This window comes from Rhineura floridana, chromosome 20, assembly GCF_030035675.1.
Source record: "Rhineura floridana isolate rRhiFlo1 chromosome 20, rRhiFlo1.hap2, whole genome shotgun sequence".
Lineage (NCBI taxonomy): Eukaryota > Metazoa > Chordata > Lepidosauria > Squamata > Rhineuridae > Rhineura > Rhineura floridana.
This window is the reverse complement of record NC_084499.1, coordinates 5,877,085-5,894,122: the sequence shown is the minus strand read 5'-3', so window position 1 is coordinate 5,894,122 and position 17,038 is coordinate 5,877,085. Positions and strand designations below refer to the sequence as shown.

Below are 17,038 nucleotides of genomic sequence, written 5' to 3'. Positions count from 1 at the left end.
GCATATGCCGGGTACTCATTTTACCGACCACGGATGGATGGAAGGCTGAGTGGACCTCGACCCCTTTTACCGGAGATTCGACTTCCTCCTTCCGTTGGAATCGAACTCCGGCCGTGAGCAGAGCTTCGGCTGCGTTACCGCTCTGCGCCACGGAGGATCTGTCTTCCATTCTTACCCTTCTCCTAATCCCTTAGAAGAACACCAACAAGCAGTTTTCCCTTCTCATACTTCTCCAACCTCTGGATACCCTATCCTCACTGGGGGAAAAATAAACCATCCTTCATCTTAGTTTTAGAAAAGTTTTCACTACAGGTACAGATTTGCTGGAGGGGGGGAGGAGAGGGAGAAATAAAATAAAGGGGGGAAATGTAAAGAGAAGACACGTAAAGAAACACAGACGGAATTGGTAGAAGAGCAGCGAATGACAATAAATTAATGGGGAAATTAACGGAGAAGGTTTGGGCAGAGCGAAGTGGGGACATGAAAAGTCAGCCCTTCCAGTCCAGTTATGACTCTGCATACTTGGCAGCGCACGGGCTTGTGCTTAATCAGGCACTAATGGCAAGATTTCTGGGTGCTCCCCACAGCCAAAGACCCCCACACCCACAGAAGGAGAGCAGGGGAGAAAAGGAAAAGTCCTCCCAGCATTCTAGAACCTTGAGGAACCTGTGATAGCTGCACCCACTTTTGTTGGCTCCCAACCTGGGCCCCAGAATGAGTACAGGCAGCCAGTCATTGTGGCCTCTTGCCAAAGCAACCAGGAGTCTCATCTTTCACTTGGCTTCAGTCTGCTGACTTCAACATTCTAGTACACTCCATCTTCCACCCTGCCCAGTTACCTGCTCCCAAATGGCCAGCAGTTGGTACGACATGCCAAGGGTTCCAGGTGCTCACACTCAAAGAGAGTCAAGGGCCTTTTTGAAAAAATATAAATAAATTCCGGTACCTGGTGCCTGCCCGAAAGGAGCAGATCAGGACTGAGAGAAGCAGCAGGTGTCTCTCCTGTCTTTCTCCACACCTTATCGTCATTATCATCATCATCATTATTATTTTAGAAATCAGCCTGCAACAATTTGGAATAAAGTAAAGTGGGATTATGGCACCTTTCCCATGATAGCCAATTATAGCCTAAGAGAAAGAAAGACAGAAACGTCCAAGGCAACCCATGGGGAGACGTTTTTAGTTTAGTTCTCTTCAGCTAGTTGCTGTTCTCCTAGGACAGGACACAGACCAAGCCAATCAGAAAACATACCATACTGAGGGGTGACATGATTGCACTCTTTAAGTACCTGAAGGGCTGTCACATAGAGGAGGGTACAGATTTGTTCTCTGCTGCCCCAGAGGGTAGGACTAGGTCTAATGGTTTTAAGTTGCAAGAGCGTAGATTCAGACCGGATATTAGAAGGAACTTCTTGACAGTAACGGCGGTTCGGCAATGGAACCGACTGCCTAGGGAGGTGGTGGGATCCCCTTCGCTGGATGTCTTCAAGCAGAGGCTGGACGGCTGTCTGTGGGAGATGCTCTAGCTGTGGATTTCCTGCTGTGAGCAGGGGGTTGGACTCGATGGCCTACAAGGCCCCTTCCAACTCTATGATTCTATGATTCTACCAAGCTGCAGAGATTCTAGATGAGATCCATGTGAGTGCAGCTCCTTCAGGATTTGAAGTCCCGAGGGAAAATCATACACGCATTAATTGTGAAGACAGACATAGCATTTTAAGATTGGTGAAGGTGCTTTGATAGTATTGTCATTGGTCTTCCAAAAATTCTGTATTTTTCCTGTCCTGGGATGAGCTGGGGTGGGGGGAACAGTTCTGCAGCTTTTTAGCATGGTTCAACGTGAACCAGAGGAAAACTGATGTGAGACATCACCAACAGACTTCCAATTTCTGGAACAGTTTTGCGATTGTTTTTTTTTTTTTAATTCTGAATATTTTTGGTAAGGTGAAGGATAATATATGCATTTTCAACATTATTATGTGCTATACGTAAAAAAAGAAGAAGCCTGGTACACAAACAAGGCACATCTCTTTAATGTGAGAAGCACTATGTGTTCCAGCTGCTGATATGCATGTCTGAAACACATATTCTGAAGCTTTAAAAGCTGCATACACCCTAACCTTATAGCTCAAAAAGGTAGTTTTTCTCAATATGGAATAGTTTATGCTTGCCCTCAACATGCTGCTTTTAATCTAGATTGATTCTAGATCCGGCCATCTACAAGGCTAGGTCTGGTTACTTGACATGCATTTGGAAACCCTCCCCGTGATTACATTATCCATGCCTTTTCGTTCCTCCATGTGTCCAAGGTGAACATAGAAGAAAGTGCTATACACCTACCTGCAATGTCATTGGGCAGATGTGGATATACCCCCTATTGCTGAGACCACCTACATCTCTTTTTCATCCATTTCCAAATGCACACAATGCATGGTAGCGCAGAATCAATCTGCAATGAGCTTTTATTTTGGGAATGAAACCAATTTCTCAAGAAGTGCTTTTCAAGGGCAAAAAAATATGGAATAGATCTAGATTGTGACTGGACAGGGCTGGGGGACTGCAGTTTGTTGTTGCCGTTTGCTTTGTTTTGTTAAAGAAGAAAACTATCCTCTTGCATGACAGCCAGCAGAATGCAGTCGCCATTTTTCATGGTACGAGACGTTGTTGTGGGGTCCCAAGATTCTAGAGCTCTTACCCAAATGCATACATTTGATAGGAGGAAAATTTACATCTGGCCACACCCCTTAAGCTTCCCCATCTCTTTCTGATTGGCTAGGAAACTCCAGGATGGATTCTCTCAGGTCTAGTCATGCTGTTAAGGAGGGCGGTTAGAAAATACAACAAAACGTCACTGCCAGGCAAGGTCGCCGTCCAAACCACAAATGATGTGCTTCAGCCAGAGGGGAGGTGGGCAAGAGCATGTCGGAACTCCCTTTTGGGGTTACCTTCTTGGTGCACTGTCTAACGGTATTGATTAATTCCGAAATCACCATGTCCACGCATTTCACGCAAGGCTCTTTAATCTTCTTCACCTGCTTTTTCACAATGGTCTCAAAGGCCATGTCAGGCGTGAAGAGACCGGTTCTAAACACCCCGGGGGTGGGGGAACAAGACAAAGTGGGAGGAAGACAGGGCAAGAAGAATGTCACAGCGTTATAGATCAATTTCAGAGCAGTTGCTCATGTCACAGAAAAGCAGTTTGGGAGGGCCTGGAGACCCAGGAAGGAAAAATCATCAAGAGCTCTCCAAGAAAGGTGTGAGGAACCTTTGGCCCTCCAGAGATTGCCGAACTACGGTTCCCATCATCCCTGGCCATTGGGCATGCTTGCTGGGAGTTATAGTTTAGCAGCCTCCGGAGGGCCAAAGGTTCCCCGCTCCTACCCTAAGGATCACAAAAATCTGCTTTCTGATAAGGATTTGGTGAGGGGTAGGAATGTTGTTGGACTCCCAACTCCCATCAGTCCCTACCGACCAATGGTCAGAGATTATAGGTGTTGAGTCCAGCAACATCTGGCAGGCCACAGGTCCCCAACCCCTGGCTTAGATGTCATGAAAGATGGAGAGAAGACAACCTTCTTGTTCCAACAGGCTTTGGGCCTGCCCAGTTGACCCTCCTTCTGTCCTGCTGTGTTGTTCCTCTAGTGTTTCCTATAGCAGAGGTGGTGGGGGACCCGTGACCCTTCAGATCAGGGGTGAGAAACCTTTTCTCAGCCACAATCCTTCATGGGCAACCTTCTGGGGACCGGTGGTGAGTGGGGCCAGTGGTAAAAATGGGCAGAGCGGTGGATGTGACTCTCACCTTTGGACAGCAGGCTACATTCCAGCCATGCGAATGTCAGGTGTTTCTATGTGCGCACACACACCCTATCTCCCCATCCTCCAACCAAGCAAGGAAGAGGTATTCTCATAGTTCAAGGACACATTCAACCCTGTCAAAAGCACTTGAGGAGGAGGGCCAGTGAGGGGCACAGCCTGCAAAGAATCCCAAGGGCTGAATAAAGAGGCCTGGAAGGTCCACATCTGGCCCTCAGCCCAGAGGTTCCCCACCCCTGCTCCAGAGGTTTCTGGACTCCAATTCCCACCAGCATGGCCAATGGTCAGGGATGATGGGAGTTGTAGTCCAACAACACTGGGAGGTCCCTTGGTCCCCCTACATTTATGGTTTTAGCTGGCTGCGCTTTTTAATATGCCCCTTTTTGTAGCACGACACGAGCCGTTTTATGGGGTTCTGTTGCCATGCTGGCTGAGACTGACGGGAGTCAAAGTCCAAATTGTTTAGAGGACACCAGGTTCAGAAGGCTGCACTCGTCATAACAAGAGAGGGGGAAGAAGAGACTCAAAGTGGTGATAGCAGCTCTGTGTCCACTAGAACGCCCAGCTAGTCCCTTAAATTATTTATATTTTTCCAAATGACACAGTTGCACTAAGGGCAAAAGGAACGCAGCATCTGATAGGAACAGAGTCTAGAGAAAAATGAACACATCACTTCTTTATCCCACTTTTAGGCCACTACCAATTAAAAAGAAGCACTCCTAAAAAAGTAATGGCCATACGCGTTTTAACATCGGGCAGATCCACAACATACATTTAAAGTACATGACTTCCCCCAAAGGATCTGGGGAATTGTGGTTTGCCACTCACAGAATGATTTTCCACTCACAGCATCCTTAACAAATTATAATTCCCATGATTCTTTGGGGGAAGTGATGTGCTTTAAACGTGCGTTGGATGTGCTTTACAATTTGCTTGGTTGGGTCTGCCCATTTTGTCTTCTTCGTTGGCCAAATATTTATAGTCCTTATGCTTCTTTAGAAAAACATTTTCAAACTGGACTCCCAATACAGACATCCAAAGAAGTTCCAAAAAACAATGTGAAGAAATGCTTTCCTTATACTCTGTTCATTTTATTCCATGGAAAATTAAAAGCCTATGTTTGTATAATTTATAATGGTAAGTTGTACCTTCACTCTGTTCTTTTCAAGTTTTATTTGGTTAAAGGTAGTGATTGTTTTTCATAAGAACATAAGAAGAGGCTGCTGGATCAGGCCAGTGGGCCATCTAGTCCAGCATCCTGTTCTCATAGTGGCCAACCAGGTGCCTTTTGTGAACAGACCTTTGGGGCTGAATAGGCCTGCATACAAGAGCAGGACAAAACCCATTTAATCTCATCCGTTATTATGACATAGGTCTTAGGATGAATCCATGGACAATCATGACCTTGCCCCTTTATGGAAAACTTAAGATGTTGAGAACCCGCAGAAAGTGTAAGGAACCAAATGCAGCTCAGGGTTTTTGTGATTACATAGGAACACAAAAATAAGTGGTTTATGAAGCACCTGGCAGGCTGCACTACATGGTCAGCGTCCAACATACTGCCTGGCACAGCTTTCCCCAACCTGGTGCCCTGCAGATGTTTTGGACTACAACTCTTCCAATGCCGGATCGCTAGCCATGCTAACTGGAGCTGATGGGAGTTGTAGTCCAAGAACATCAGGACAGCATTAGGATGGAGAAGGCTGACTTGGAGGCTCCTGGGAATTTGACCTGTTTTACACCAATATAGGCAAGCTTGCTAAGGATTTGCAGATTGGAGTAGTCTTGGTACCAGATTGCCAAACAGAGCCATTGTTGATATTCAGGAAAAGTAACACAAAACAATAGCTGGGATGGGGGAACCCACTTTACTTCCTGGGTTATTTCCTCTTAAAGATGACATCACTTCCCCTTCCACAGGAAATGGAAAGGAAGATTTACCTTGCATGCTCCTGCTTCAGGGCAACAGCAAGAAAGCCAAGAGGGATCAACAGTGGAACCTACCAATACGTTTCAAAGCAAATGACCTAGGCAGGTGTGACCACCTGTCTACCAAGCTACCATACCTCTGAAGTCTTCAGGACCCAGACTTGGAAGTTCTAGAGATACTCTCAAAGTAATGCCACAGAAGGCCTGCCTCTGTTGCATTGATACATGCCTGATACCATGGATGTTCTTAATGGCGTAGCTGATCTCTCTTCGGAGCTCTTTCTCGTCAAATTCCATCTGCGTGGGCAGAAAAAGTCATCAGTGAGACCATTGTTGCATATGCCGAGATACTAACAGGCCAAATGAGTAGGCAGTTCCAGACAAGAGGACCTACCTACTAAGGTAGAAGATAGATAAAGCAGTGTTGCTTTATAAGCAGTGCTCCACGGCAGATGTGGGGGAACTTTCGCTTTCCAGATGTAGCTGAACTGCATCTCCCATCGTTCCTGGGCTTGCTGGGGCTATGGGAGTTGCAGTTCAGCAACATTTGGAAGGGCCAAAGATTTCCACACCTGCTCTATGGGATAGTAGACAGTTACTATCTTGCTTACTGACTGGATCACAATCAGAGATGTTGTCAGCACTGGCATCAACTTTTAAAAAATATATATTAATTTTTATTATTTTCAAACACAAAAATGAAATAGACAAAAAGGAGAGACTACAGACCACATGCAAGGTGTTTTTCTCATACCTTAAGAACAGAATACTGCCCTGCTAATAGCAACACTGGCATCATCTTATTTATAAGAGCCAGTTCCTTGCTTCCATCTCCTTGTCAGATTCTAGCACAGGGGTGGGGAACCTTTTTCTGGACAACCTTCGAAGGGCCACACGCAGGGCCGGATTATCCATTAGGCTTAGTAGGCTGAAGCCTAGGGGCCCGGAGCTCTTGGCAATAAAGATGGCGGCTGAGGTTTCCTTAAGGGGCTGACGCCTCTGCTGCCATCTTGGCTGATGGCACGCATGCGTGCTACACACGCATTGCTGCCATCAACAAAGATGGTGGCAGAGGCTTCAGCTCCTTAGGGAAACCTCTGCTGCCATCTTGATTGATGGCAAACCTGCGCAAGCCACAAAAAACAACGGAAAGGTAGGTGAAGCGTGGGGATAGGGGGGCCCAAACACCAATCAGCCCAGGGGCCCTCCTCAGCTTCATCCGGCCCTGGCCACATGGCTGTGGTGGGAGAGGCCAGAGGCCAAAGTGGGCAGCTGAATGAACAATAATTTTACCTTTGTACAGTAGTCTACTTTCTACACACACTCGCGCACCCCTCTCTATCCAGGTAAGCGAAAGGCATGATCAGAGTTTATATTCTAGCCAAGCAAAAGCATCCCAGGAGGATACAAAACAGGGCTGGTGAAGGACATAGCTTGTGATATGGCTGAAGAGGAGGTGTAGCCTCAAGAGACTTCCAAGGGCCAGACAGAGAGGTTTGGAGGGCCACATTTGGCCCCCAGGCCTGACGTTCTGCCCCCTCCCTCGCTGTGGCATCACACATTAGAGTGCCCAACAAACAGCACAGGGTGAGGCTATCCAGACCGAGCAGTGGAAAGTGACGGAGCTCTATGCACTGGGTGACAATTAGCTACCAGGCTAAGTTCAGCCATCTGTCGGGAAGGCTTTGATTTGCATTCCTGCATTGAGCAGGGGGTTGGACTTGATGGCCTTATAGGCCCCTTCCAACTCTACTGTTCTATGATTCTGTGTTCAAGGTGCTGGTTTTGGTTCATAAATGGAACGCCCGGGTAGAGTGCTTCCCAGGGGACCCTGCAAAATAGGACCTTCTTTTCGCCCCTCTCACTACAGGATATGAGGATATCCCATTGACAGGTGCAAGACAGCACTCTGGTTTTAATAATCTGTAAATCAGAGCTATTAAGAGCATAGGAGCCTGCTAGATCAGGCCAATGGCCCACCTGTGTCCAGCATCCTGTTCTCACAGTGGCCAACCTGGGAAGCCCACAAGCAGGACCTGAGTGAAACAGCACTCTCCTCTCTTGCAATTTCCAGCAAATGGTATTCTGAAGCATGCTGCCTCCGACTGTGGAGCTGTGATGGGCACACCTATGAATTCTGAGCAATGACATAGCTAGCGGGAACTGTAATGTAATGCAAACCAGCTTCCTCCAACCTGATGCCCTCCAGAAGATGCTGGACTGCAACTCCCAATATCCCTGACCATTGGCCATGCTGGCTGGGGCTGATGGGAACTGTAGGCCAAAACACCTGGAGGCCACCAGATTGGAGGAGGCTGGTATGGACAATACCTTTTTGGGGACTTTTCAGCTCTGACACTTTATGGTTGGGTGTTGCAAATGGAACAGAGATTGGAGCGGAGGAACTATTACGTTGCTTGGAATCAGAAATGAAGTTGCCATCTCTCCATTTCAATCAGTCTGATATCTCTAATACGGACGTAATAGTGACCTTTCTCTAAAGGTTATTTTGAGGGTAAGCAACATAAAGGTTGCGTACACACCATACATTTAAATCGCATTCCCTTCCCACACACAAAGAATCCTGGAAACTGTCATTTACCCCTCACAGAGTTCCCTGGATTCTTTGGAGGGGGCGGAAATGTGCTTCAAATGTATGATGTAGCCAATGACTGTAAAGGTCTTTGCAAATTAAAAGGGATTTGGGAGTGACAGCCAGTAATAAAAGAAAGAAAATTCGAGGGACTGAAGAAGGCAGCATATCCCTAAAAAATACCAGTGAAGAAGATAAAAGAATAATAATAATAACAATAACAATAACAACAACAACAACAATAATAATAATAATAAAAATTTTATTTGTGAGTCGCCTATCTGGCCGAATTAACGGCCACTCTAACACAAAAAAATAAAAATACAATATAATACCAATACAACCACCCTCAATAATTAAACTAATCACCCCTCTTACATTTAAGCAACAGCATTAAAAACTAACCCACCCCAGCGATCCCGTAAGCCTGCCTGAACAGCCAGGTCTTCAAGGCTCGGCGGAAACCTATCAAGGAGGGGGCATGGCGAAGGTCGAAAGGAAGGGAATTCCAGAGGGTGGGGGCCACCATCGAAAATGCCCTCTCTTTGGTCCGCACCAGCCTAGCTGTTTTGACCGGTGGGACCGAGAGAAGGTCTTGTGAGGCTGATCTTGTCAGGCGGCATAATTGGTGATGCTGCAGGCGCTCCTTCAGATAAACTGGGCCGAAATCGTATAGGGCTTTAAAGGTCAACACCAGCACCTTGAATTGGGCCCGGTAAACAACTGGTAACCAGTGTAGATCTACTAACACCGGAGTGATATGATCATGGCGACGGCTGTTCTTAATCAAGCGTGCCGCCGCATTCTGTATCAGCTGTAATTTCCGGACCGTTTTCAAGGGCAACCCCACGTAGAGCGCATTCAACGAGAATGCCTATGCCAGCCTTTCCCAGTCTGGTGGGAATTGTAGTTCAAAATATCTAGAGGGAACCAGGTGGGTGAAGGCTGCCCTAGGCAAATACCAATGGGAGGTCAGTCTTACCTTCACCAACTCAAAGGGGAACCGTTCGTGGAAGATGCGATTGATCCTAGCACCTCCAGACAGCTCGTAGGTATCAATCTGATCGCCAGAGCCTTCGATGCGTTTCTCAAAGTCCACAGCAAACTGTTGAACCATCCTACACAAATAATAACAATAATAATAATAATAATAATAATAATAATAAATCATGAAGGTAGAGGCATCACCAAGGTAGAACTCCCACTCAATTAAGTAAGGTAATTCCACTGACACCATCACACATTCAGCCTGTGGGGCAGCAGCAACCCTCCCTTGCTATCGAACATGCCAAGCTAGCCTTACAAACGGGTGAAGCTGTCTATTTGGGGTTCTCTCAATTTCCCAGTCTTAAATTCAACTTGCCACGTTTCTGTATCAGCGCAAAATGTATCCTACTGTACACATTTTAATGCAATTCTGCTGAATATACACATTTCCCCAAGCAATCTCCCCTAATATAGTACATTCTATATGTCGTTGTCATCAGTATATGTGTTTTTATCCACACTACTATACAATTTTGTACACATTTTCGGGGGTTTGGATAACTTCACTGCAAAATTTGCAGAAGCACACATTTCAAAGGATATCTGCATTTCAGCTGACTTATTGTTTGGGGAAGTGCAAGTTAGGTAGATTTGCATTAAAACGGAGAGCAAACCAAATGTCTCCCACATCCCTACATGGGCAGCTCTTGCAGATCCTTCACAAGTTTGGTTGTTGATGAAGAAGGCCCACAGAGAGCAGATTACACCCATTTTAGCACATCTGCCATGGTTTCCAATTTGCTTCCAAGCCCGAGTCAAGGTGCTGCTTATAGCCTTTGAAGTCTCAGATGGCCTTTGTACTTTAGGGCAGGTGTGGCCAGAAGGGAGGTTTGCACCTACTGGTAGATCTCTGTTTCCAATAAATCAGCAAAGCTTTATGGGAAAGCCTGGAGCTTAGTGGTAGACCACATGCTCTGCGTGCAAAAGAAGATTCAGGACAGACAAAAGAAAGGACACTGCGCAGAGTTAAACTATGAAATTTGCTCGCACAAGAGGCCATGATAATATATATGGACTGCCTTCAAGTCGATCCCGACTTATGGCGACCCTATGAATAGGGTTTTCATGGTAAGCGGTATTCAGAGGTGGTTTGCCATTGCCTTCCTCTGAGGCTGAGAGGCAGTTACTGGCCCACCCAGTGAGCTTCATGGCTGTGTGGGGATTCGAACCCTGGTCTCCCAGGTTGTAGTCCAACACCTTAACCACTACACCACACTGGCTCTCAAGAGGCCATGATGGATGGCCACCAAAAAAGGATTAGACAAATACATGGAGGATAAGGCTGTGATTGGCTCTAACGATGGCTCTGTTCTCCCTCCACGGTCGGAGGCAGGATGCTTCCAAATGCCAGTTGCTGGAAACCGCAGGAGAGGAGAGTGCTCTTGAGCTCAGGTCCTGCTTGCCATAATGGGCATCTGGTTGGCTGCTGTGAGAGCAGGATGCCAGATTAGATGGGCCACTGGCCTGAGCCAGCAGGGCTCTTGTGTTCTTATCCCAGGTTCAGTCCCTGGTCTCTGTAGGTAGGACTGGGATTGTTCCCTGCCCAAAATTTATTTTATTTATTTATTTATTTTATTAATTGTGCTTTTATACCGCCCTTTAGCAATAAGCTCTCAGGGTGGTGTACAACAATAAAAACAGGTTAAAATACAAGTGAGTATAAATAAAATGCTAGAGTTGTTGTTGTTATGTGCCTCCAAGTCAACTACGACTTATGGCGACCCTATGAATCAGCGACCTCCAAGAGCATCTGTAATGAACCACCCTGTTCAGATCTTGTAAGTTCAGGTCCGTGGCTTCCTTTATGGAATCAATCCATCTCTTGTTTGGTCTTCCTCTTTTTCTACTCCCTTCTGTTTTTCCCAGCATTATTGTCTTTTCTAGTGAATCAGGTCTTCTCATTATGTGTCCAAAGTATGATAACCTCAGTTTCATCATTTTAGCTTCTAGTGACAGTTCTGGTTTAATTTGTTCTAACACCCAATTCTTTGTCTTTTTCGCAGTCCATGGTGTCCGCAAAGCTCTCCCCCAACGCATTTTAAATGAGTTGGTTTTTCTCTTATCAGCTTTTTTCACTGTCCAACTTTCACATCCATACATAGAGATCGGGAATACCATGGTCTGAATGTATAAGCAGTTAATTACAATTCATCAAGAGGTTCAATGTTATCACTTTTGGAATGAATCAGGACAATGGATTTTTTTTATCACACGTGAACTGTTATCAGTGCACGGCCATCTGTGTTATCAACAACCTTTTTTTTAATCATGTAATAATTACTGTCTGTACCTTCTGCATTTTCTTTCCTTCTGACCTCACTGTTTACTATCCCTACCCCACAAACTGTGTGTATCTATATGTAATCTCAGGAAAACACATAATGCATCTGATGAATTGGGCTGTAGTCCATGAAAGCTTCAGACGTTTTGGATTACAACTCCCATCAGTCCCAGCCAACACTATTAGTCTTTAAAGTGCCATAAGACTGCTGCATTTTAATTGCTTTCAATAATGAATTTTGAACTGATTTCTTTTTTACAAATTAACATGGCATTCCTCTTTCACTAGAGCAATTTTTAGCTGAAAAGCAATAGGACACTCACTGTAGCAAAGCTTTGGTCTTGCGGGCAGGGTCATCAGGGCGGAAGTTCTTGTATTCGTCCACTTCCTTCTCAATGGAGAGAAGCTGGCTCTGGAGTTTGTTTCGCAGGCCTGGCAGTGTGTCTCGGATGTGGTTGGTCAGTTGCTGCAAAAGGATGGGAAAGCATGAACAAAAATGAATTAAAATCCCATTGGGTTGATTCACACATAGCCCAAAACATGTGTTGCCCTTCAAGACCACATCTCAGGCTTGAATGTTCCTTTGATTCCCCTCCCTCCCAGGTTTGGGCAAACTATAGTTTGTTCTTCTGTCTGAATTAGTCAAACTATGGCTTTGGACAAACCATTACTTGCCTTCAAACCAGAATTGGAAACCTACTTAAAATTATGCTTTACCATTTCTGGGTTAGAGATCAACTGTGGTTTGCACAAACCAGGAAATAAATGGGGAAATTAGAGAGCCCATGAGGGAAGAGGGAGGAAGAGTACCTGATAAAATCATAGTGGCCAAACCACAGTTTAGTCACTAAGTGTGAACCAAGACTACTGGGACAAAAATTTCATTGTACTCTCAAGTTAGTTTTATCATTATTATTTGAAGGCCAACATATAACATTATTGTATAAGGGAATTGTATTATTTATGATAGTGGCAGCTAAAAACATTATAGCTAAAAAGTAGAAGACAACAGCAGAATTCTCCATGGACCAATGGTATAAAATACAGCTCTCGCAGAAAAACTAACAAAGCAACCAAGGATCACAAATGCAGAAATGTCGATGATTTAATTGAACAATGGCACTACTTCATAAACTATGGAAATAAAAACAATGGTCATATAAGACCACCTTGGGGTAAGGATGTTTGGACAACCATTAAGCTACTGAGGTGTAGCCAATAGTTGATTAATCTATTGATTACATTTACATATGGTGAAAATAACAATATTTCAGAAGCAATCGGCATACTTTGTTACGATACACACCAGCTGCCCTAAACAAAGGTAGGAGGAAGGGTGGAATATAAATAATAAAAATAGCAATAATGTGTTTTAGCTGATATCACCTTGGAACAGCCCTTGCTGATGTGATGCTCTTCAGATGCTTTGGACTACAACTCTCATCAGCCTAGGGTTGATTGGAGTTGTAGTCCAAAACACCGGTGCCTCCCAACTCTAGGATACCTGCATAATCTTGAATGGGGTGTGTGTTATTCTTCTTCTGGTCAACAGAAGTCCTAGCCACATCAGCCCTCTGTGCAGCAGCCTTTACCTGGTTCAGTATTTTCTGCAGGTAGGGGGTACCCATGCGATCAGCCATGTGCCTGTATGCTGGGTGGGAGAGAAAGAACTTCCTCTCTGCAGCCAACGCAGCCTGAATATTCTTCTTCCCGTCAATATCCTTCTGGCTTCTATTGACCACACCAATGTAGCCTAGGTAAGGGCAGATCAGAAAGTCAGGTGGCTAAAGCAATGGATGCAAAGCAAGAATGGACATTGGATGTGATGGGGAACTGATCTGTGTTCTAGAACAAGGTTGTGGAACCTGTGGCCCTCCAGAGGGACTCCAACTCCCACAATCTCTCAGCATTGGCTTTATCAGCTGGGGATGATGGGAACAAGAGTCCAACAACATCTGGAGGTTTCCACACTCCTAATCTAAGACAGAGGAAGCATTTCCCACTCTCAGGAGGGAATGCCTCTTCTGAATAGAGGCAGCCTTCCATATCTTGCATGCAGTACAGAATGTGACTTCTTAGATCAGGGATGGAATATCTGTGGCCCTCCAAATAATGTTGGACTTTAACTCCCATAATCTCTGATCTTCGGTCATGCTGGCTGGGGCTGATGGGAGATGGTAACCGAGAACATCTGGTGGAGCACAGGTTCCCCGTCCCTCTTCTAATGTAAAAGGAATCTTCAGTTAGATCAGGTGTGGGGCACCTTTGGCCCTCCAGATGTTGCTGAACTACAACTCCCATCAGCCCCAGCAAGCACTGGCAATGGCCAGGGATGATGGGAGTTGTAGTTCAGCAACATCAGGAGGGCCAAAGGTTCCTCACACCTTATTTAGTTGTCTAAATCAAGATAGAAGCTATCCAGAAAGTTTTACTATCTCCAACTCCAATAAAATCCTACTGGAGAAAAAAATCTTACCCCTCCCTCAAATAACTACAAGTTCCACAGTGGGATAGTTTACCTTGGGAGGTGAGGGGCTCTCCTTTATTAGAGATGTTCAATGTTATATTGTAGTTTCTTAGTTACATGGTTTGTTTCTGTACTTATATTGTGTTTGTTATTTTAGAAACTGCTTAGAGATTGTCCTAAGTATTAAGTGGCATATAAATATAATCAGTGCTTTTTTGTGGTAAAAAAAAATCAGGTGCCAGTACTCATATCTTGATAAAAGTGCCATGGGTGCCAGCACAAAATGTCTAGCATGGGCAGCAAAAAAAAGAGGTGCAGGTACTCCATACCGGTAAGTATCGTCACACCAAAAAAGTACTGAATAAATAAATATATACATATATATATGGTTGCATCCTGTATTGTGGATACTGCACTGAGCAGGGTTGGACTTGATGTCCTCCAAGGTAGCTTTCAATTCTATGATTCTATTATTTTAAGCAGAACCTTCCCATGTCGTACAACTAGGGATAGGAAAGTTCTGTCCATTTTGGTTCTCCTAGTTTCTCATTTTTGCAATCTTAAATTCAGTTCTCCACATTTTTGCAGCAATTTGTTTACAAAAGTCTCATGAAAATTCTTCTGGGTTTGAATGTGAATTTCTCCTAACAAACACATTTTTGTCTGCAGTTTTGAATAATGTACACATTTTTGCAAGCAATTTCTCCTAATATAATGCATTTTGTACATTGTTTTCACTAACATATTCATTTTTACACACATTTTCCCATAACATATGCATTTTTGTAAACATTATTTAGTTGAAGAATTGCATCGCAAAATTCAGGGAAGTGCAAATTTTGAAGGATGGCTGTGTTTCAGTTCTCATATTGTTTTGAAAACAGCAAATTTGATAGATTCAGCTTTAAATCTGTCGGGAATGCTTTGATTTGGATTCCTGCATTGAGCAGGGGGTTGGACTTGATGGCATAGGCATCTTCCAACTCTACTGTTCTATGATTCTATGAAATGCAAACTGGATCGAATTTCTCTCGCATCCCTGCTTACAACTTTCCACCTGTAAATAAAGATCTAAATGCAGAGAGTTGTTGGAAGAAGTGACACAGTTGTAAAGCTGTTATAAATGCAAGACCATGTAGATGTGGAAGGAACTTGTACAAGCCTATCTTGAGGTGTCCCTAGGCTGAAGATCAGAGCATATGGGTAGTTTTACAGAGAAGGAGATGGTCCCCTCAAGATATCCAAGTTCCAAATTGTTTAGAACTTGAAAGACTACCTCCAACCACCAATTAGAAATCTGGTGTCAAATGTTGACATTCTGGATCAATGATAGCAAATGTGTCGCCCTCCAGATGTTGTTGGAATACAACTCTTGTCATTCCTGGCTATGTTGACAGGGGTTGATGGGGAAGGGTGTAGTGCAAACTATCTGGAGGGGATCAGATTGGTTGCCCCTGCTCTGGAGTATGAAATGTTCAACTCATTTCCAGTATATTTTCACCCAGACCTCATGGTTTCATCTGCAGCCTGGGGAAAACACTCTGGTTGAAAGAGCAAGGCCAATATATTGCCATGATGCACATTTCGTGGAGATGGAAAAAGGGACGAAGAGCTGAAGTATCCCCTCCTATGAGGGAGAAGGGAAGCAGTAGTCTAGTGGCAAATTCAGAAGTACAGATCCCTTCATAGCCATGCCCCCTCCTCACTTTCTTTGCTATGGGGTTGAGAATTAGATCCTTGCTAATGCCTAGGAACCAGTAAGCACAAAAGAGGAGAGTGTTAGCACTGAGAAGAGTCTTCTCATTGTTTGACTCACCTCCTTTCACTCTGGTTGGCTCCAATCAGCAGGAAAGGAAAAGGAAGCATTCTAGAAGACTCTTGTCAGTGGCTAACACACTCCTCTTTCATGCTGATTGGCTTGTAGGATGCTGGAGACATTGAGACCCTGCTACCAAAAAAGTAAAGGGTCTAAGAACCCCCTCCCCTGAGACTTGGCACAACTGCACCCTAGCAAGAAGAGGAGAGGGAAAGTGAAAAGGAAGGGAACGACAATGGTCCTTGCCTCTCCGCAGTGGAAGCAGCTTGTTCTCCAAGACGTCTCGAGCATCAGTCCCTTCGTCCATCAGGTCCAGTTTGGTGATCACTCCAATGGTACGCTGGCCTGTTACGTAACAAAAAAATATCCTCAATACATTCCTTAATACATTCCTTGAGAACTTTGCTATATATAATTAGGAGACAGGAGACAGAGCAAGCAAGCCGGCTGATAAAATAAGTAATTCTATTGAATTTGAGAGGCCTGCATCATCAAGGATTTTTATTATTCATTCATCAGTCCAAATTAAAAGACTGAGCAAGACATGCATCTGTACAATATATGGGGTAGGTCAGATGTATTATTTACAAGATCCAAAAACACCTAAGGAGCTCAGGAACATCCAGCTACCAAGAATCCAAAGTACCCACTGAAGGAAGACCTTGACAGGTTGAAACACATTTGGGAAAGATCTAGTACAAGATTTAAATGCAAGGAATATATGAAGGATATTTTATTGCCATATATGTTAGTTTTTTATAACATTTTATGATTGCTAGCTATTATATAATAAAATTACATTTAACATTTTAGATGTTCTAATACTAAGCCCATTTGTGTTTTTCAGAGGTGGTGTAGGTTGGGTTTCTATCCTTTTTGGTTGCAGTCTGTTACGTAACAACATGCAAGTTTCGAACTAAGGAGAGTGATGAGGATGGTCATTGGCTGGTTTCATTCCAGGACATACCCTGGAATGCATAATTGGCTTTCAAGGAGGGGTAATAAAATCCCACATATGAAGACCAGGGCCCCGTCTGCACTATACATCTCAAGCACTATGATGCCACTTTGAACAGTCATGGCTTCCTGTAA

At 44.5% G+C, this 17,038-nt stretch overlaps 1 protein-coding gene across 7 annotated transcripts in view; it reads right to left on the bottom strand.

Annotated features, from left to right (window-relative positions):
• DNM1 (dynamin 1) overlaps nt 1–17,038 on the bottom strand; it is a 207,770-nt gene that overhangs the window by 135,415 nt on the left and 55,317 nt on the right. For all 7 annotated transcript variants that reach the window (XM_061604034.1, XM_061604032.1, XM_061604033.1 and 4 more), the window contains exons 5-10: nt 16,193–16,291; nt 13,256–13,416; nt 11,987–12,129; nt 9,318–9,453; nt 5,972–6,039; nt 2,946–3,084 (exon numbers count right to left, since the gene is read on the bottom strand). In XM_061604034.1, the coding sequence (XP_061460018.1) occupies nt 2,946–3,084; nt 5,972–6,039; nt 9,318–9,453; nt 11,987–12,129; nt 13,256–13,416; nt 16,193–16,291 (746 nt within the window). The remainder of the gene's footprint in view (nt 1–2,945; nt 3,085–5,971; nt 6,040–9,317; nt 9,454–11,986; nt 12,130–13,255; nt 13,417–16,192; nt 16,292–17,038) is intronic.